Below are 23522 nucleotides of genomic sequence, written 5' to 3' on the forward strand. Positions count from 1 at the left end.
GGTCAGAAAGCCGAGGATCCAGTTGCAGAGTGAGGAGCCAAGTCCTAGGTTTTGGAGCTTTGATATGAGCCTGGCTGGGATTATGGTGTTGAAGGCGGAGCTGTAGTAAATGAATAGGAGTCTAATGTTGGAGTCCTTGTTGTCGAGATGCTCCAGGGATGAGTGTAGGGCCAGGGAAATGGCGTCTGCTGTGGATCAAGGCATTCTGGGAGTATGGTGGTGATGCACTTTATGACCAACCTCTCGAAGCACTTGATAATGATCGATGTCAGGGCCACCGGACGATAGTCAATGCCTGGTTCTTCTTTGGTATGATAGTGGTCTTCATGAAGCAGGTGGGGACCTCGGAACGGAGGAGGTAGAGGTTAAAGATGTCTGCAAACACACCCACCAGCTGGTCCGCGCAGGCTCTGAGTGCGCAACCAGGGACTCCGTCAGGACCCGTCGCATTCGGAGGGTTCACTTTCAGGAACGCCGATCTGACTTTGGATGGTGTGTCCGGGGCTACTGGGGCAGTTGACAGCGGTTTGATGGTTTCCTGATGGAACCAAGCATAGAATGTGCTATGTAGCCCGTTATGTTGTTTTAGCCTTGTCACAACCAATGTGAGTTTGTGTCGTTACTCTGACTCTAGCTTAGTCTGGTCTTGTCTCTTGGCCTCCCTGATGGCTTTGCAGATGTCGCACCTGGATTTCTTTGGTTTGATCGTGGTCTGGTTGGGCAACGTACGAGCTACCTTCTTTGCCCCTAGTCGCCACATTCCGGCACCTGTTCCCATACCAGCCCCCCCGAACAGGCGTGGGAATGTGGCGACTAGGGGCTTTTCACAGTAACTTCATTTGAAGCCTACACGTGACAATAAGCAATTTTCATTTTCTACACACTTACTGATGAAGTCTGTGAAGGTCGTGGGATATTCGTTTAGATTGGCCGCTGAGTTCTTAAATATGGACCAGTCCACTGACTCCAAGCAGTTGCATAGGAGCTCTTCCTTTGCCTCGGTCCAGCATTGCATGATGGTTTTTGCTTGTATGCCTGAAGTGCGGTTGGGGGATAGGTCAGTAGGCGCCCTTGATTTTTGTGTAGCAGTGGTCAAGGTTGGGCAGGAGATGTGTTGGTGGAATTTTGGCAGTACTTTCTTGAGGTTGGCCTGGTTGAAGTCCCCAGCCACCATGAACAAGACCTCCGGGTGTTCTGTTTCGCTGTTACTTATAGCGGTGTGCAATTCGTTAAACGCCTTCTTCACTTTCGCCTTCAATCCCATCAATTTCCCCATCACCATTTCTCCACTCATGTTGTTTATTTTTTTAAATTTAGAGTATCCAATTTTTTTTCCAACTAAGGGGCAATTTAGCATGGAGAATTCACCTACTCTGCACATCTTTTTGGGTTGTGGGGGTGTGAGACCCAGGTAGACACGGGGAGAATGTGCAAACTCCACACGGACAGTGACCCGGAGCAGGGATTGAACCCAGGTCCTCAGCAGCAGTGCTACCCACTACGCCACTTTGCCGCCCTTTCTATACTGATGTTGATCACCTTCAGTTCCTCCCTCTTACTAAACCCTGTGTTCCCCCAAATTTCTGCTACGTTTTGTATGTCCTCCTTTGTGAAGACAGAACCAAAGGTCTTTATTTCCCATTATAAATTCCCCTGTGTTACCCTTTCTGTTCACATGGGCGGCGCGATGGCACAGTGGTTAGCACTGCTGCCTCTCAGCTCCAGGGTCCCAGGTTCAATTCCCGGCTTGGGTCACTGTCTGTGACTGTCTGTCTGCACGTTCTCCCCGTGTCTGCGTGGGTTTCCTCCGGGTGCTCCGGTTTCCCCCCACACTACAAAGATGTGTAGGTTAGGTGGATTGGCCATGCTAAATTGCCCTTAGTGACCAAAGATGTGTAGGTTAGGTGGATTGGCCATGCTAAATTGCCCTTAGTGACCAAAGATGTGTAGGTTAGGTGGATTGGCCATGCTAAATTGCCCTTAGTGACCAAAGATGTGCAGGTTAGGTGGATTGGCCATGCTAAATTGCCCTTAGTGACCAAAGATGTGCAGGTTAGGTGGATTGGCCATGCTAAATTGCCCTTAGTGACCAAAGATGTGTAGGTTAGGTAACAGGGTTGTGGGGATATATGGCAGGGGGGGTGGACCTAGGTAGAGCGCTCTTTTGGAGAATTGGTGCAGACTCGATGGGCCGAATGGCCTGCTGCATTGTAGGGATTCTATGATTTATGAAACTTCGAGTCAGTTTTTAATATTCCAAGCAACTTTACTTTGTTACTGTCCTTTCCCCTTCTTAATCAAACCCTTCGGCCTTCTTTGCTGAATTCTAAATAGCTCCCAATCCTCAGACCTGTTGTTTTTCTTGGCCAATCCAAATGCTACTTCCTTGGATCGATAATTTCCCTTGTGAGCCATGGATTGGTAACCTTTCCCGTTTTATTTTTGTACCAGACAGGAATGAAGAGTTGCTGTAGTTCCCCATGTGCTCCTTGAATGTTTGCCATTGTCTATCCACTGTCACCCCTTTAAGTAACTCTCCCCAATCTATCATAGCCAACTCGCACCTCATTTCATTGTAGTTTCCTTTATTAAGATTCAGGACCCTAGTCTCAGAATCAACTACTTCACTCTCTATGCCATGGTCGCTCATCTCTAAGGAGTCTCTCACAGCCAGATTGCCAATGACAGAAGGGCCTCATTACACAGTACCCAGTCTAGGATGGTCTGTTCTCCAGTTGATTCCTCAACATATTGATCCAGAAAACCATCCCGTATGCATTCCAGGAATTCCTCCTCTACCGTAATGTGGCTAATTGGATTTGCCCAATCTATCTGCAGATTAAAATTGCCCAGAATTACAGGTGGTTCTTTATTGCATGTGTCTCTAGTTTCCTGTTTAATACTATTCTCAAGATCAGTCCAGTTGGGGGGTCTATATACAACCCCACTCACAGTTTTTGTCCTTGCTGTTTCTCCGCTCTACCCATACAGATTCCACATCGTCGGAGCTAAAATCCTTCCTCAATATTGTGTTAATTTCCTCCTTAACCAGCTTTACAACCTCACCGCCTTTTCCTTTCTGTGTGTCCTTGCTAAATACTGAATACCTCTGGATGTTCAGTTCCCATCCCTGGTCACCCTGCAGCCATGTCTCAGTAATCTAGATTGTATCACTCCCATGTATGTCTATTTGCATGATTAATTCATCCACTTTATTGTAAATGCTCTGCGCGTTAAGTTACAAAGCCTTAAGGCTTGCCTTTTCAACATTCCTTGTCCCGTTCCCACTATTGGCAGTTGGTTTCTCTACCTTTCGCTTTTCTTATTCCCCTTTCTGTCTTTTGTTCCTTTCGCCGTTTCTGCCTTCTCTGGCTCCCTGCATAGGTTCCCATCCACCTGCCAGTATACTTTAAACCCTCCCCAACCACTCAGACAAATACCAGTTCTGATGAATCCTCTAGTCCAGCGCAATTCTCAACAGTTCAGGGCAATCCTTGACTAATTACAATCAACGTGCCTGGTTTAAATTTCAACCAATGCTTGGACATTAACTGTCAGTAACCATCAACTGGTGCATTCACCATGGCAACACCTCTACCAGTTTTCAATAATACCCAGGGTCTGTGCTGCGAAATGACTATTCAGATCCAATCTGTTACATCTCCTCCCTACCCTCTCAAAGATCCTCACATCCTTCCTGTGGTGCGCTGACCAGAACTGGACACACTACTCTAGTTGGGACCTAACCTGATTTCAGCATAACGTCCCTGCTTTTATACTCAACTCAATTAATGAAACCCATGTGCTTTACTAACTACTCTAAATATGAGAATGAAAAGGGATGGACCACCCAACATCAATCCAGGTACCGGAAACAGCAACAGCAAACCCAACCTGGCAAAGTCCTCCTTCCAAACATCTGGGGGGTTGTGCCAAAGTTGGGAGGGATGTCTCACAGACTAGTTGAGCAACAGCCTGACGTAGTCATACTCACGGAATAATGTCTTAAGATAATGTCCCAGACACCACTATCACCATTCCTGTCTCACCGGCAGGACAGACTCAGCAGAGGTGGCTGCACAGTGGGATACAGTCAGGAGCGAGTTGCCCTGGGAGTCCTCAACATCAACTCTGGACCCCATGAAGTCTCCTGGCTTCAGGTTAAACATGGGCAAGGAAACCTCCTGCTGATTACCACAGCTGATATGGTCATCACCAGCTGATGAATCAGTTCTCCTCCATGTTGAACACCACTAAGAGGAAGCACTGAAGGTGGCAAAGGCACAGAAGGGTACCTGGAGTATTGTGAGCAGTTTTGGTCTCCTTATCTGAGGAAGGATGTTCTTGCTCTCGAGGGAGTGCAGCGAAGGGTTACCAGATTGATTCCAGGGATGGCAGGACTGACGTACGTGGAGAGATTGAATCGGTTAGGATTGTATTCGCTGGAGTTCAGAAGAATGAGGGGGCATCTCATAGAAACCTATAAAATTCTAACAGGACTGGACAGGGTAGATGCAGCAAGGATGTTCCCGATGGTGGAGGTGTCCTGAACCGGGGTCAGTCTGTGGATACGGGGGTAGACAGTTTAGGACAGAGATGAGGGGAAGTGTCTTCACCCAGAGAGAGTGGTCGGCCTGTGGAATTCATTACCACAGGAAGTAGTTGAGTCCAAAACATTATATGGTTTCAAGAAGCAGTTAGATATGGCATACTGGGCGAAGGGGATCAAAGGATATGGGGGAAAGGGGATTAGGCTATTGAGTTGGATGATCAGCCATGATCATAATGAGTGGGAGAGCAGGCTCAAAGGGCCGAATGGCCTCCTCCTATCTTCAATGTTTCTATTTACTGTGGGTTGGGAGCTTCAATGGCATAAAAGCCGACACGAGGAGGTGTGGGCCATTCGGCCCTTCAAGCCTGTTCCACCATTCAATATGACCAGGCTGATTCTCAATTTCAATGCCATTTTCCTGCTTTTCTTCCATGTCACTTGATACCAGTAAAATCTGAAAGGAATCATCCTTTTGTTCCTTGAATACATTCAGTGACTTGGTTTCCACAGGTTCACCACCTTTTCAGTGAAGACATTCTCCCTCATCTCAATCCTAAATGGCCTATCTTCTATCCTGAGACTGTGTCCCCCTTGTTCTTACCCGCTCTGGCAAGTTATCCTTCAGATAAGGAGACCAAAACTGCACGCAATACTCCAGGTGCAGTCTCACCAGGGACCCGGGTTCAATTACGGCCTCGGGTGACTGTGCTGAGTCTGCACGTTCTCCCCATGTCTGCTTGGGGGAGGGGGTTCCTCCGGGTGCTCCGGTTTCCCCCCACAGTCCAAAGATGTGCAGGTTAGGTGGAGTAACAGGAATAGGACGGGGCCTGGGTGGGGTGCACCTTTGGAGGGCTGCTGCAGGCTGAATGGCCTCCTTTTGCACTGTAGAAATTCTATGATTCTACCCTGGGTGAGTGAGTGGTCAATTCCAGCCCCACCAATCCCGGACTCCCAACCAATCCCGGACTCCCAACGTAAGTGAATCAGACAATAATTTGTGTATTTTCCTGAGATCTTTTACCCTGGACTGCTCCAATGAGTTACAGGCGCCAGATTGAGGAGTAAAACATAAAAAAACTAACAAAAGTAAAAGATGTGTGTGTAATGGAAATAATGGAACAATGGTCGACTAGTTTATCTATTCCCAAAACCCTGTCCCACCCTCCCCCCAGACACACACAAGGCAGACACACGGTAAGGGGGGCAGGAAAGTTAAATAAATAACGGGGATTAAGAGATATGATAGATTTGAGGATCTTTGCTGCTGAGGAGGTGGCTTATTTGTGGTCCGTGATCATCCAAGGACGAGGAATGTCGAACTCCTCGGTTGGTTTGCCTTTCCTATTAGCTGTCTTCAATTCGAACATGGAGGCGGTAGAGTTCCCTGCAGAGGGTCACTCCCATTTGTAGGACCCCTGCCAGCCTGACCCTCAGACACACTGAGGTTATTTTAGAATTCTTCAGCTGAACCCCTTCTTCCTACAGGTGGTGCTGGACTAGGTGCTTCCGCAGGGTGAACTGACTGCAGAGAGAAAGGTCTTTAACCATGGGCCATCAGTTGAAAAAGTCAGTTTGGGATCCCCAGTCTTTTATTTAGAACATAGAACAGTACAGCACAGAACAGGCCCTTCGGCCCTCAATGTTGTGCCGAGCCATGATCACCCTACTCAAACCCACGTATCCACCCTATACCCGTAACCCAACAACCCCCCCCCCCCTTAACCTTACTATTTAGGACACTACGGGCAATTTACCATGGCCAATCCACCTAACCCGCACATCTTTGCACTGTGGGAGGAAACCGGAGCACCCGGAGGAAACCCACGCACACACGGGGAGGACGTGCAGACTCCGCACAGACAGTGACCCAGCCGGGAATTGAACCTGGGACCCTGGTGCTGTGAAGCATTTATGCTAACCACCATGCTACCGTGCTGCCCCCCATGCTACCGTGCTGCCCCCCATGCTTAGAAGTGGAACATTCACAGGCCGACTGGAGGATACTTTTATTGTCAGCATCAGCTGATAGAAAGAGTGTTTCTGTTCTAACCATTCCGATATCTATTGGCGGGGACAATTGATTATCCCATGGTGTATTTTTGGGGTGTATGAGCTCCCCAGTGGTGGTGTGGGGGGCAGGGGGGCAGTCACTCGTAGCTGCCGCTGTATAAATAGAGCTGGCCAGCGTGGCACCTGCTAGAGAAGGAAGCTGCTGTATACATAGTGTTGTAAATAAAGTTACTTTCTGTTTGACTCTCTAAACTCGTGCCGGATTCTTCGTGGCCCTCATAAAACTGGCGACGAGGGTTAAAGTGGTTAGCTGTCTACGTTGCTTTTGATTTGATTTATTATTGTCACATTAGTATACAGTGAAAAGTATTGTTTCTTGCATGCTGTACAAACAATGCATACTGTACATAGGGAAGGAAGGAGAGACTGCAGAATATAATGTTACTGTTATAGCAAGGTGTAGAGAAAAGATCAACTTTATACGAGGTCCAAATCTGTAAGTAATTGAATTACAACATTGTGTTATGGGCCAGGGTTTAGAGAACCCCAAAGTGTATCATGGAGTTCACCTGACCCACAACTTTTAATAGATTGTGGTATGGGGAGCACACGGCCCACTCTATAGGTGTGGTACAGCAGAAATGGAAAAGTATTTTTTAAAGCAAAACAATGTTGATTCTATGAACTCAAGTTAACCTTTTTAAAACATACAGTGAACATCTTAGCAACCATCAATTCAAATACAACCCCCAAAGAATACAACACTAAGTAATCCTTAATAACTTCCCAAACAACATCCAGAAGACAAAAGAAACACCTTTTAACAGAAGCACTACTGAGAACATTTATAATTCTGAATTCACCAAATGATCAAGAGATAGACTTTAAAAAAAAAAAATAATTTTAATTAATATTTTCAAAAACATATCAAAAACAACACGAAAACCATATTAACAACAACAACAAGAAAAAACACAATAACCCCCAAAGCCAAACCCCCCCCCCCCCCCCCCCCCAGTAACTACAAAAAGAAGAAATAGATAAGCACCCGGCATATTCAATAAACACATATACACATTTCTCCCTTCGCCTGCAACAACCACTCCCCACCTCTCCCTCCCCGGCGCTCCGGAGAATTCCACTGCAGATATTTCCGACCTGAACTATTCTGCTATTCCCAATCTTGAAAATTGAAGTTTCTCGTTAAAATAGATCCGGTTTAGCGCGAAACCTGTCTAAGTTCTGAGATAAGGCATTTGGACACTTATTGCTGCCTTCAGGAAGTCTCCATTCAGCTTTAATGCTTCTGTTTTTCAACCCTCTGTTGTTTCTCCAGAGATAGTTTCAATGAAAGTCTCCAGGGGGATAGAGATAGTTTTAGTGGGTAAGGGTCTGGTAGATGGAGTTCAATGTAGATAAATGTGAGGTCATCCATTTTGGTAAGAATAACAGCAAAATGGACTATTATTTAAATGGTAAAATATTGTAGCATGCGGCTGTGCAGAGGGACCTGGGTGTCCTTGTACATGAATCACAAAAAGTTGGTTTGCAGCTACAGCAGGTGATTAAGAAGGCAGATGGAAGTTTGTCCTTCATAGAGGGATGGAGTTTAAAAGCAGGGAGGTTATGTTGCAGCTGTATAGGGTGCTGGTGAGATCACGTCTGGGGTACTGTGTACAGTTTTGGTCTCTTTACTTGAGAAAGAATGTACTGGCACAGGAGGGGGTGCAGAGGAGATTCACTCGGTTGGTTCCGGAGTTGAGAGCATTGGTTTATAGAACATAGAACTGTACAGCACAGTACAGGCCCTTCGGCCCACGATGTTGTGCCGAACTAGTCTGAAACTAAGATCAATTCAACCTACTCCCAATCATTCTAGTGCACTCCATGTGCCTATCGAATAACCGCTTGAAAGTTCCTAAAGTGTCCGACTCCACTACCATAGCTGGGAGTGCATTCCACGCCCCAACCACTCTCTGAGTAAAGAACCTACCTCGGACATCCCTCCTATATCTTCCACCATGAATCTTATAGTTATGCCCACTTGTAACAGCTACATCCACCCAAGGAAAAAGTCGCTTAAAGTCCACTTTATCTATCCCTCTCATCATCTTATATACCTCAATTAAGTCACCTCTCCTCCTCCTTCACTCCAATGAGAAAAGCCCTAGCTCCCTCAACCTTTCCTCATAAGACCTTAGATCTCTGAAAGTTGCCACCCAAGTGGATAGAGCCATAAGATCACATAAGATCTTTGGGACTGAGTTTAGGAGGAACTTCTTCACCCAAAGGGTTGTGAATCTATGGAATTCCTTGCCCAGTGAAGCAGTTGAGGCTCCTTCATTAAATGTTTTCAAGATAAAGATAGATCGTTTTTTGAAGAATAAAGGGATTAAGGGTTATGGTGTTCGGGCCAGAAAGTGGAGCTGAGTCCACAAAAGATCAGCCATGATCTCATTGAATGGTGGAGCAGGCTCGAGGGGCCAGATGGCCTACTACTGCTCCTAATTCTTATGTTCTTATGACCTACCCTCCAATAGAACATAGAACATAGAACACTACAGCACAGTACGGGCCCTTCGGCCCTCGATGTTGCGCCGACCTGTGAAACCATCTGAAGCCTATCTGACCTACACTATTCCATTTTCATCCATATGTCTATCCAGTGACCACTTAAATGCCCTTAAAGTTGGCGGGTCTACTACTGTTGCAGGCAGGGCGTTCCACACCCCTACTACTCTCTGAGTAAAGAAACTGCCTCTGACATCTGTCCTATATCTATCACCCCTCAATTTAAAGCTATGTCCCCTCGTGTTGGTCATCACCATCCGAGGAAAAAGACTCTCACTGTCCACCCTATCTAACCCTCTGACTATCTTATATGTCTCTATTAAGTCACCTCTCAGCCTTCTCCTCTCTAACGAAAACAACCTCAATTCCCTGAGCCTTTCCTCGTAAGACCTTCCCTCCATACCAGGCAACATCCTAGTAAATCTCCTCTGAACCCTTTCCAAAGCTTCCACATCCTTCCTATAATGTGGTGACCAGAACTGCACGCAGTACTCCAGGTGCGGCCGCACCAGAGTTATGTACAGCTGCAGCATCACCTTGTGGTTCTGAAACTCAATCCCCCTGCTTATAAAGGCTAGAACACCATATGCCTTCTTAACAGCCCTATTAACCTGGGTGGCAACTTTCAGGGATTTATGTACCTGGATGCCGAGATCTCTCTGTTCATCTACACTACCAAGAATCTTGCCATTAGCCTAGTACTCTGCATTCCTGTTACTCCTTCCAAAGTGAACCACCTCTCACTTTTCCGCATTAAACTCCATCTGCCACCTCTCAGCCCAGTTCTGCAGCTTATCTATGTCCCTCTGTATCCTATAACATCCTTCAGCACTATCCACAACTCCACCGACCTTCGTGTCATCTGCAAATTTATTAACCCATCCTTCTACACCCTCTTCCAGGTCATTTATAAAAATGACAAACAGCAGTGGCCCCAAAACAGATCCTTGCGGTACACCACTAGTAACTGAACTCCAGGATGAACATTTGCCATCAACCACCACCCTCTGTCTTCTTTCAGCTAGCCAATTACTGATCCAAACCGCTAAATCACCTTCAATTCCATACTTCCTTATTTTCTGCAATAGCCTTCCGTGGGGAACCTTATCAAACGCCTTACTGAAATCCATATACACCACATCAACAGCTTTACCCTGATCCACCTGTTTGGTCACCTTCTCAAAAAACTCAATAAGGTTTGTGAGGCATGACCTACCCTTCACAAAACCGTGTTGACTATCGCTAATCAACTTGTTCTTTTCAAGATGATTATAAACCCTATCTCTTATAACCTTTTCCAACATTTTACCCACAACTGAAGTAAGGCTCACAGGTCTATAATTACCAGGGTTGTCTCTACTCCCCTTCTTGAACAAGGGGACAACATTTGCTATCCTCCAGTCTTCCGGCACTATTCCTGTCGACAAAGACGACATAAAGATCAAGGACAAAGGCTCTGCAATCTCCTCCCTGGCTTCCCAGAGAATCCTAGGATAAATCCCATCTGGCCCAGGGGACTTATCTATTTTGACATTTTCCAAAATTGATAACACCTCCTCCTTTTGAACCTCAATTCCATCTAACCTGGTCGACTGAACCTGAGTGTTCTCCTCGACAACACTGTCTTTCTCCAGTGTAAACACTGACGAAAAATATCCATTTAACGCTTCCCCTATCTCCTCTGATTCCACACACAACTTTCCACTACTATCCTTGATTGGCCCTAATCTTACTCTAGTCATTCTTTTGTTCCTGATATACTATAGAAAGCCTTGGGGTTTTCCTTGATCCTATCCGCCAACGACTTTTCGTGTCCTCTCCTCGCTCTTCTTAACTCTCCCTTTAGGTCCTTCCTGGCTAACTTGTAACTCTCAAGTGCCCTAACTGAGCCTTCATGTCTCATCCTAACATAAGCCTTCTTCTTCCTCTTGACAAGTGCTTCAACTTCCTTAGTAAACCACGGTTCCCTTGCTCGACAACTTCCTCCCTGCCTGACAGGTACATACTTATCAAGGACACGCAGTAGCTGTTCCTTGAAAAAGCTCCACATTTCGATTGTACCCATCCCCTGCAGTTTCCTGCCCCATCCTATACATCCTAAATCTTGCCGAATAGCATCGTAATTGCCTTTCCCCCAGCTATAATTCTTGCCTTGCGGTATATACCTATCCCTGCCCATTGCTAAAGTAAACATAACCGAGTTGTGATCACTATCACTAAAGTGCTCATCTACATCTAAATCTAACACCTGGCCGGGTTCATTACCCAGTACCAAATCCAATGTGGCCTCGCCCCTTGTTGGCCTGTCTACATACTGTGTCAGAAAACCCTCTGCACACACTGCACAAAAACTGACCCATCTATAGTACTCGAACTATAGTATTTCCAGTCAATATTTGGAAAGTTAAAGTCCCCCATAACAATTACCCTGTTACTCTCGCTCCTGTCGAGAATCATCTTTGCAATCCTTTCCTCTACATCTCTGGAACTATTCGGAGGTCTATAGACAACTCCCAACAGTGTGACCTCTCCTCTACTGTTCCTAACCTCGGCCCATACTACCTCAGTAGACGAGTCCTCAAGCGTCCTTTCTACCGCCGTAATACTTTCCTTGATTAACAATGCCACACCCCCCCCTCTTTTACCATCTTCTCTGTTCTTACAGAAACATCTAAATCCTGGAACCTGCAACAACCATTCCTGTCCCTGCTCTACCCATGTCTCCGAAATCGCCACAACATCGAGATCCCAGGTACCAACCCATGCTGCAAGCTCACCCACCTTATTCCGGATGCTCCTGGCGTTGAAGTAGACACACTTCAAACCAGTGTCTTGCTTGCCGGTGCCCTCTTTCGAACTTTTAACCCTATCCCTGACCTCACTACTCTCAACATCCTGTCCACTGGGACAATCCAGGCAACATCCTGGTAAATCTCCTTTGCACCCTTTCCAATGCTTCCACATCATTCCTATAGTGAGGTGACCAGAACTGCACACAATACTCCAAATGTGGTCTCACCAGGGTCATGTATAGTTGCAGCATAACCCCGCGGCTCTGAAACTCAAGCTTCCTGTTAATAAACGCTAACACACTATAGGCCTTCTGCACGGCTCTATCCACTTGGGTGGCAACCTTCAGAGATCTGTGGACATGAACTCCGAGATCTCTCTGCTCCTCCACATTCTTCAGAACCCTGCCATTGACCCTGTAATCCGCATTCAAATTATCCTACCAAAATGAATCACCTCACAGTTACCAGGGTTAAACTGCATCTGCCACTTTTCAGCCCAGCTCTGCATCCTATCAATGTCTCTTTGCAGCCTACAACAGCCCTCCACATTATCCACTACTCCACCATGATGAGAGAATGAGTAGACTGGGACTATATTCATTGGAATTTAGAAGGATGAGGGGGGATCTTATAGAAACATATAAAATTAGGAAGGGAATAGATGGGATAGATGCGGGCAGGTTGTTTCCACTGGCGGGTGAAAGCAGAACTAGGGGACATAGCCTCAAAATAAGGGGAAGTAGATTTAGGACTCAGTTTAGGAGGAACTTCTTCACCCAAAGGGTTGTGAATCTATGGAATTCCTTGCCCAGTGAAGCAGTTGAGGCTCCTTCATTAAATGTTTTTAAGGTAAAGATAGATAGTTTTTTGAAGAATAAAGGGATTAAGGGTTATGGTGTTCGGGCCGGAAAGTGGAGCTGAGTCCACAAAAGATCAGCCATGATCTCATTGAATGGCGGAGCAGGCTCGAGGGGCCAGATGGCCTACTCCTGCTCCTAATTCTTATGTTCTTGTGGTACCATTTTGAATTGTATGGGATTGGAATATTGCTCTCAATGACATTACTACTGCCTTCTCAAGGAAGAAATAGCTATCCTTGACCAGTTTGCAATGGTGTAATAATCTATAGCTTCCTCCAGCAGGGCCGGCCATATGCGTTTTACTGAAGATCACAGTCAGTTCAGAGTTTTCTCTCCATTGATTGCTTCGCTTCCCCAATATCCTCTTGTACTGCTGCTTAAATAATATCTTTCATCAATAACACTATCCCTTTGCTTCGTTTACTTTTCCTGCTTTCAGAAGACCTTAACCTGCAATATGTAACTCTGGACTTCCAGCCATGCTTCAGACGAGTGACAGATGGAATTTAACGCTGGGAGGTGTGATGTGCTGTATTTTGGCAGAAGGAATAGTGAATGGCACATTCTAAAGAGTGTCAAGGAGGGCTGGTTTAGCACAGTGGGCTAAACAGCTGTCTTGTAATGCAGAACAATGCCAGCAGCGCGGGTTCCATTCCCGTACCGGCCTCCCCAAACAGGTGCCGGAATGTGGCGACTAGGGGCTTTCACAGTAACTTCATTGAAGCCTACTCGTGACAATAAGCCATTATTATTATTATTATTATTATTATTATTATTATTATTACATGTGAAATGAAAAATGAAGTGAAAATCGCTTATTGTCACGAGTAGGCTTCAATGAAGTTACTGTGAAAAGCCCCTAGTCGCCACATTCCGGCGCCTGTCCGGGGAGGCTGGTACGGGAATTGAACCGTGCTGCTGGCCTGCTTGGTCTGCTTTAAAAGCCAACAATTTAGCCCAGTGAGCTAAACCAGCCCCAGCACTGTGCATCGACCTTTGAGGGTGGAAGGATTTACTAATTATTCTCTTCATTCTTTCATGCGATGCGGGCATGACGATCATCGCGAATTACCCTTGGACTGAGTTACTTGCTGGACCCGTTTCCTGTTCCAAGGTGGATGTTGGGAGGGAAATGTCGCTCTTTCCTTTTTGACTTTGTGATGATTTGGTAAATCTGAGTGGTTTGCTCAGCTATCTCAGAGAGACTCCCCCACCCTATCGGAAGGATGTGAGGGTTAGGAGGGGATTCACCAGTATGGTTCCAGGGATGAGGAATTTCAGTTTCAAGGTTGCGTTGGAGAAGTTGAGCGTGTTCCTCTTGGAGCGAAGGAGCGTGAGCGGAGATTTGATAGAGGCTGACAAGATTGTATATGGTAGATGAGGAAACACTTCCCATTGGCTTGTGGTACAAGCACAGGGTAACACAGATTTCAGATTTTGGGAGGAGATGCTGAATGTGGGGAGTGGTAATGACCTATAATTCACTGCCATTAGGGGGGGTGCAAGGGCGACACGGTAGTACAGTGGTTATCACTATGGCTTCACAGCTCCAGGGTCCCAGGATCGATTCCCGGCTTGGGTCACTGTCTGTGGAGTCTGCACGTTCTCCCTGTGTCTGCGTGGGTTTCCTCTGGGTGCTCCGGTTTCCTTCCACAAGTCCCGAAAGACGTGCTGTAAGGTAAATTGGACATTCTGAATTCTCCCTCTGTGTACCTGAACAGGCGCTGGATTGTGGTGACTGGGGGATTTTCACAGTAACTTCATTGCCGGGTTAATGGAAGCCTGCTTGTGACAAAGATTATTATTATTAAGCGGAAACAGTTACTAATTTCAAAATGAAAGTCATTGGTATTTGAGGGAAATAAACGGCCAGGGTTACGGGGATCGATGGGGCAGACAGCAAAGTGGAATTGAGAGACAGCCAGTTCACCTTATTGAATGGTGGAGCAGGCTCGATGGGCCGAATGGCCTCCTCCTGCTCCTAGCCCAAGTCCAGGGGCCTATGAGTGGGAGAATGGGAGTGACTGGAATACTGTACAGAGAGCTAGCATTGGATGGACTGAATGTCCGATTGTGCTGCAATGATTGAGTATTGTTAACCATGCCGTACATTCCAGTCTGTTGTTTCTCACTGAGCCACCAGTCCATCCCCGCCCCACCTTCACAGTCAATAATATCTGCTCACCCGAATTGTTCACTCCGTGGAACAGCTGTATTTCTGTATCTGTTCCTGCACCTTCTGGATAGCTTCCTGCTGCATGTGCCTGCAATTGTATCACCTGCGTGGTGTGTGACATTCACCAAGCTGAAGCACAACAATGCTGACTCACTACCAGTGAAATGAGGAAAGAGTTGCTGGTTTAAATATAGATCAACTTCACCATCCTGGTGTCTCCCCTCAGTACAGAGTGTGTTTTCCCAGGCTATCTTTTCCACACACACACCCTCACCAGTTCAGATCTGTCAGTGTATGCTCATTTTAATCCCACCTTCCAGCCCCTGGTCCCGTTCCAGCTTTTCAGATACTGTTCCAGGGACCTTTCACATGTTACTGCACTCTGGGCCAGTTTTTCTTTACTCTTCCGTGTGCATCGCAGGCAAGACCAGAATTTGTTGCCCATCCATAATTGCCCTTGAGCTGAGTGGCATTTTAAGATTCAACCACATTGCTGTGGGTCTGGAGGTCGGGCAGCACGGTAGCGTTGTGGTTAGCACAATCGCTTCACAGCTCCAGAGTCCCAGGTTCGATTCCGGCTTGGGTCACTGTCTGTGCGGAATCTGCACGTTCTCCCCGTGTGTGCGTGGGATTCCTCCGGGTGCTCCGGTTTCCTCCCACAGTCCAAAGATGTGCAGGTTAGAACATAGAACATAGAACAGTACAGCACAGAACAGGCCCTTCGGCCCTCAATGTTGTGCCGAGCCATGATCACCCTACTCAAACCCACGTATCCACCCTATACCCGTAACCCAACAACCCCCCCCTTAACCTTACTTTTATTAGGACACTACGGGCAATTTAGCATGGCCAATCCACCTAACCCGCACATCTTTGGACTGTGGGAGGAAACCGGAGCACCCGGAGGAAACCCACGCACACAGGGGGAGGACGTGCAGACTCCACACAGACAGTGACCCAGCCGGGAATCGAACCTGGGACCCTGGAGCTGTGAAGCATTTATGCTAACCACCATGCTACCCTGCTGCCCCAAAGGGTAGGGTCGATTGGCCATGATAAATTGCCCTTAGTGACCAAAATTGCCCTTAGTGTTGGGTGGGGTTACTGGGTTATGGGGATAGGGTGAAGGTGTGGGCTTGGGTAGGGTGCTCTTTCCAGGAGCCAGTGCATACTCGATGGGCCGAATGGCCTCCTTTTGCGCTGTAAATTCTATGATCTATGAGTCATGTAGGCCAGACCGGGTAAGGATGGCAGATTAGTGAACCAAATGCGTTTGTACTTGTAGTTCCAGATATTTTATTGGCATGGCGGGATTCAAACCTGGGTCCTTGGATTACTAGTGCAGTGATAATACCACTGTGCCATCGCCTCCCCATGCGCCATCGCCTCCCCCTGCGCCATCGCCTCCCCCTGCGCCATCGCCTCCCCCTGCGCCATCGCCTCCCCCTGCTCCATCGCCTCCCCCTGCGCCATCGCCTCCCCCTGCGCCATCGCCTCCCCCTGCGCCATCGCCTCCCCCTGCGCCATCGCCTCCCCCTGCGCCATCGCCTCCCCCTGCGCCATCGCCTCCCCTGCGCCATCGCCTCCCCCTGCTCCATCGCCCCCCCCTGTGCCATCGCCTCCCCATGTGCCATCGCCTCCCCCTGCGCCATCGCCTCCCCTGCTCCATCGCCTCCCCTGCTCCATCGCCTCCCCCTGCGCCATCGCCTCCCCATGCGCCATCGCCTCCCCATGTGCCATCGCCTCCCCCTGCGCCATCGCCTCCCCTGCTCCATCGCCTCCCCTGCTCCATCGCCTCCCCCTGCGCCATCGCCTCCCCCTGCTCCATCGCCTCCCCATGTGCCATCGCCTCCCCATGCTCCATCGCCTCCCCCTGCTCCATCGCCTCCCCATGTGCCATCGCCTCCCCATGCTCCATCGCCTCCCCATGCGCCATCGCCTCCCCATGCGCCATCGCCTCCCCATGCTCCATCGCCTCCCCTGCGCCATCGCCTCCCCTGCTCCATCGCCTCCCCATGTGCCATCGCCTCCCCATGCTCCATCGCCTCCCCCTGCTCCATCGCCTCCCCATGCGCCATCGCCTCCCCATGCGCCATCGCCTCCCCATGTGCCATCGCCTCCCCATGCGCCATCGCCTCCCCATGTGCCATCGCCTCCCCTGCTCCATCGCCTCCCCCTGCGCCATCGCCTCCCCTGCTCCATCGCCTCCCCTGCGCCATCGCCTCCCCCTGCGCCATCGCCTCCCCCTGCGCCATCGCCTCCCCATGTGCCATCGCCTCCCCATGCGCCATCGCCTCCCCTGCTCCATCGCCTCCCCATGTGCCATCGCCTCCCCATGTGCCATCGCCTCCCCATGTGCCATCGCCTCCCCCTGCGCCATCGCCTCCCCCTGCGCCATCGCCTCCCCCTGCGCCATCGCCTCCCCTGCTCCATCGCCTCCCCATGTGCCATCGCCTCCCCCTGCGCCATCGCCTCCCCCTGCGCCATCGCCTCCCCCTGCGCCATCGCCTCCCCCTGCGCCATCGCCTCCCCCTGCGCCATCGCCTCCCCTGCTCCATCGCCTCCCCCTGCGCTGTGAATTTCAGCCCCACAAAGCCTGGAGTCCCAACGTAACTGAATGAACCAATAATTTGTGTATTGATCTTTCACCCTTCACTGCGTCAATGAGTTACTGGCACCAGATTATAAGTAACACATAAAAATTTTTTTTTATTTATAACAAGAGGAAAAGAGTAATGTATAATGGAACAATGCTCCACCAGTTAACTTTTCCCAAAACCCCAACCCACTCACCCCCCTCACTCCCTCGCCGACTGAGACACACAAAAGACAGATACACGCTGGGAGTATGAAAGATTCAAAATTAACAGGGATTGAAAAGGTATTGGAGATTTGAGGACCTTCGCTGCTGGGTTTGAGGTCTCTTGTGGGCTGTGATCTCTTCAGCATGCAAGGTGTTGAGCTGTTTTGAATCTTCAAGCTGGCCCATTCCAGCCGGATTCTCAGGCTGTGGCATTCCCTCCAGGGACACGCTTCAACTTGTGTTGGGAGGAGCCTTACTCTCGGAGGATGCACATCAGGTGTGCTGAGTTTCTGATATGTGGTCAGCTTCAGCAGACTCACCAACAGCTTGTCTCCGTTAAACAATGTCAGAACAGCAGCACTCGTGAGGCCTTCGAGTGGTCTGGAAAAGTTCCCCTTCCCCAGCTCTATCTTCAGACTTTGACTGCTCGCTAACTGCTCTTGTTTACTTCAAGGGAGTTCCAGCTGAGATTTGAGAGAGAATGTCACCTCGTCTGGGAGAGAGATTCAAAAGGATTCTGCTCAGTTCTGCAGCTCCAAAACCGAATGGAAACCCAAAACACACACACAGTCACCCAGCAGGGCATTCAAAGATAAACAGTACCAATCTGCATCCAGCATCTGTTAGCCCCACAATTGCAATGGAGTGGATTGGTTGCTAGCGAATGTGGAGAACATACTGAATCAAAGGGTCTGCCTGGTCAGTCCACACAGCAGCTCGCAGCAGGGGGGTCTCACCTCAAAACCAAAAGTCTGAAATGTTGCTTGACAGGAATTTTAAAAAAAAGACACAGAACAGACAAGGATTTCAGAAGTTCCTCACACAAATGCTTTGAGCATTTCAAACTCAACCACAAACTTAGGCAATGAATTCGACACCCAGCACACTGGGTGAGAAAGATTTCCCTCATGTCCCCTCAAATCAAAGAATAAACAAAACAACAAAGAAAAGTACAGCACAGGAACAGGCCCTTCGGCCCTCCAAGCCTGTGCCGACCATGCTGCCCGTCTAAACTAAAATCTTCTACACTTCCGGGGTCCGTATCCCTCTATTCCCATCCTATTCATGTATTTGTCAAGATGCCCCTTAAATGTCACTATCATCCCTGCTTCCACCACCTCCTCCGGCAGCGAGTTCCAGGCACCCACTACCCTCTGTGTAAAAAAACTTGCCTCGTACATCTCCTCTAAACCTTGCGCCTCACACCTTAAACCTATGTCCCCTAGTAATTGACCCCTCTACCCTGGGAAAGAGCCTCTGACTATCCACTCTGTCTATGCCCCTCATAATTTTGTAGACCTCTATCAGGTCGCCCCTCAACCTCCGTCGTTCCAGTGAGAACAAACCGAGTTTATTCAACCATTCCTCATAGCTAATGCCCTCCATACCAGGCAACATCCTGGTAAATCTCTTCTGCACCCTCTCTAAAGCCTCCACATCCTTCTGGTAGTGTGGCGACCAGAATTGAACACTATACTCCAAGTGTGGCCTAACTAAGGTTCTATACAGCTGCAACATGACTTGCCAATTCTTATACTCAATGCCCCGGCCAATGAAGGCAAGCATGCCGTATGCCTTCTTGACTACCTTCTCCACCTGTGTTGCCTCTTTCAGTGACCTGTGGACCTGTACACCAAGATCTCTCTGACTGTCAACACTCTTGAGTGTTCCACCATTCACTGTATATTCCTGATCTGAATTCGACCTTCCACCAATCACCTTAAATCTAAAATTGATGCCTCGGCTTTGGGAATCGAGCCTTTCCTGTCGACCCTGTCTGGGCCCCTCATAATTTTCTCACCTCAATTATGTCTCTTGTTAACCCTCCTTTGTTCTGAGGACAGGAACCGCAGTCTCTCCTCACAGCTACAATTTTCTTGTCAATCTCCACTGCTCTCTCTCCAGAGCAGTTCTCTCTCTGCTGTGATGTGGTGACCAGAACAGTGCACACAGCTCCAGCTGTGGCCGAAGCAGTGTTTTATACACTTCCAGCATGTCCCTGCTCTTGCATTCAATACCTGGCTAAATAAAGAAAAGCCTTTATTAAGCTTTCGTGACACTTTATCCAGCGCTCCAGTCACCTTCAGGGATGTGTGGACATGCACTCCAAAACTCTCTCACTACCTTAACCCCCGCAATAGCTTCCCGTTTATTGAACATTCCTTTGATTTGTTTTACCCTCCAATTAGTTGCTCCTTATCCTACTCTCTGCAGATTGGGTGCTCCTTGTTGGCCTTTGTAAACCAGTTCGTTGTTTGTTGGATATTAGGACAAATGACAAAAAGAAAGCTCCAACACCGTCCACAGCACTGACCCTCCACTAACCTCACACTGTCCACAGCACTGACCCTCCACTAACCTCACACTGTCCACAGCACTGACCGTCCACTAACCCGGACACTGTCCACAGCACTGACCGTCCACTAACCCGGACACTGTCCACAGCACTGACCCTCCACTAACCTCACACTGTCCACAGCACTGACCCTCCACTAACCCGGACACTGTCCACAGCACTGACCCTCCACTAACCTCACACTGTCCACAGCACTGACCGTCCACTAACCCGGACACTGTCCACAGCACTGACCGTCCACTAACCTCACACTGTCCACAGCACTGACCCTCCACTAACCCGGACACTGTCCACAGCACTGACCCTCCACTAACCTCACACTGTCCACAGCACTGACCCTCCACTAACCTCGACACTGTCCACAGCACTGACCCTCCACTAACCTCACACTGTCCACAGCACTGACCCTCCACTAACCTCACACTGTCCACAGCACTGACCCTCCACTAACCTCACACTGTCCACAGCACTGACCCTCCACTAACCTCACACTGTCCACAGCACTGACCCTCCACTAACCTCACACTGTCCACAGCACTGACCCTCCACTAACCCGGACACTGTCCACAGCACTGACCCTCCACTAACCCGGACACTGTCCACAGCACTGACCGTCCACTAACCCGGACACTGTCCACAGCACTGACCGTCCACTAACCTCACACTGTCCACAGCACTGACCGTCCACTAACCCGGACACTGTCCACAGCACTGACCCTCCACTAACCTCACACTGTCCACAGCACTGACCCTCCACTAACCTCACACTGTCCACAGCACTGACCGTCCACTAACCCGGACACTGTCCACAGCACTGACCGTCCACTAACCTCACACTGTCCACAGCACTGACCCTCCACTAACCCGGACACTGTCCACAGCACTGACCGTCCACTAACCTCACACTGTCCACAGCACTGACCCTCCACTAACCCGGACACTGTCCACAGCACTGACCCTCCACTAACCTCACACTGTCCACAGCACTGACCCTCCACTAACCTCACACTGTCCACAGCACTGACCCTCCACTAACCTCACACTGTCCACAGCACTGACCCTCCACTAACCTCACACTGTCCACAGCACTGACCCTCCACTAACCTCACACTGTCCACAGCACTGACCCTCCACTAACCCGACACTGTCCACAGCACTGACCCTCCACTAACCCGGACACTGTCCACAGCACTGACCCGTCCACTAACCGGACACTGTCCACAGCACTGACCGTCCACTAACCCGGACACTGTCCACAGCACTGACCCTCCACTAACCGGACACTGTCCACAGCACTGACCCTCCACTAACCGGACACTGTCCACAGCACTGACCATCCACTAACCCGGACACTGTCCACAGCACTGACCGTCCACTAACCGGACACTGTCCACAGCACTGACCGTCCACTAACCGGACACTGTCCACAGCACTGACCCTCCACTAACCGGACACTGTCCACAGCACTGACCGTCCACTAACCTCACACTGTCCACAGCACTGACCCTCCACTAACCGGACACTGTCCACAGCACTGACCCTCCACTAACCCGGACACTGTCCACAGCACTGACCCTCCACTAACCTCACACTGTCCACAGCACTGACCCTCCACTAACCTCACACTGTCCACAGCACTGACCCTCCACTAACCCGGACACTGTCCACAGCACTGACCCTCCACTAACCCGGACACTGTCCACAGCACTGACCCTCCACTAACCCGGACACTGTCCACAGCACTGACCCTCCACTAACCTCACACTGTCCACAGCACTGACCCTCCACTAACCCGGACACTGTCCACAGCACTGACCCTCCACTAACCCGACACTGTCCACAGCACTGACCCTCCACTAACCTCACACTGTCCACAGCACTGACCCTCCACTAACCTCGGACACTGTCCACAGCACTGACCCTCCACTAACCCGGACACTGTCCACAGCACTGACCCTCCACTAACCCGGACACTGTCCACAGCACTGACCGTCCACTAACCTCACACTGTCCACAGCACTGACCCTCCACTAACCCGGACACTGTCCACAGCACTGACCCTCCACTAACCCGGACACTGTCCACAGCACTGACCCTCCACTAACCGCACACTGTCCACAGCACTGACCCTCCACTAACCCGGACACTGTCCACAGCACTGACCCTCCACTAACCCGGACACTGTCCACAGCACTGACCCTCCACTAACCTCACACTGTCCACAGCACTGACCCTCCACTAACCCGGACACTGTCCACAGCACTGACCCTCCACTAACCCGGACACTGTCCACAGCACTGACCCTCCACTAACCCGGACACTGTCCACAGCACTGACCTCCACTAACCCAGACACTGTCCACAGCACTGACCCTCCACTAACCTCACACTGTCCACAGCACTGACCCTCCACTAACCTGGACACTGTCCACAGCACTGACCCTCCACTAACCTCACACTGTCCACAGCACTGACCCTCCACTAACCTCACACTGTCCACAGCACTGACCCTCCACTAACCGCACACTGTCCACAGCACTGACCGTCCACTAACCCGGACACTGTCCACAGCACTGACCCTCCACTAACCTCACACTGTCCACAGCACTGACCCTCCACTAACCTCACACTGTCCACAGCACTGACCCTCCACTAACCCGGACACTGTCCACAGCACTGACCCTCCACTAACCCGGACACTGTCCACAGCACTGACCCTCCACTAACCTCACACTGTCCACAGCACTGACCCTCCACTAACCTCACACTGTCCACAGCACTGACCCTCCACTAACCCGGACACTGTCCACAGCACTGACCCTCCACTAACCTCACACTGTCCACAGCACTGACCCTCCACTAACCTCACACTGTCCACAGCACTGACCCTCCACTAACCGGACACTGTCCACAGCACTGACCCTCCACTAACCTCACACTGTCCACAGCACTGACCCTCCACTAACCCGGACACTGTCCACAGCACTGACCCTCCACTAACCTGGACACTGTCCACAGCACTGACCCTCCACTAACCTCACACTGTCCACAGCACTGACCCTCCACTAACCCGGACACTGTCCACAGCACTGACCCTCCACTAACCCGACACTGTCCACAGCACTGACCCTCCACTAACCTCACACTGTCCACAGCACTGACCCTCCACTAACCTCACACTGTCCACAGCACTGACCCTCCACTAACCCGACACTGTCCACAGCACTGACCCTCCACTAACCCGGACACTGTCCACAGCACTGACCCTCCACTAACCTCACACTGTCCACAGCACTGACCCTCCACTAACCTCACACTGTCCACAGCACTGACCCTCCACTAACCCGGACACTGTCCACAGCACTGACCCTCCACTAACCTCGACACTGTCCACAGCACTGTT

At 49.7% G+C, this 23522-nt stretch overlaps 1 protein-coding gene across 1 annotated transcript in view; it reads right to left on the reverse strand.

Annotated features, from left to right (window-relative positions):
• LOC119965732 (protein scribble homolog) overlaps positions 1 to 23522 on the reverse strand; it is a 154861-nt gene that overhangs the window by 84438 nt on the left and 46901 nt on the right. Inside the window, 1 exon segment of the mRNA XM_038796494.1 lies at positions 18022 to 18211. Within this exon segment, the coding sequence (XP_038652422.1) occupies positions 18022 to 18211 (190 nt within the window).

This window comes from Scyliorhinus canicula, chromosome 5, assembly GCF_902713615.1.
Source record: "Scyliorhinus canicula chromosome 5, sScyCan1.1, whole genome shotgun sequence".
NCBI lineage: Eukaryota > Metazoa > Chordata > Chondrichthyes > Carcharhiniformes > Scyliorhinidae > Scyliorhinus > Scyliorhinus canicula.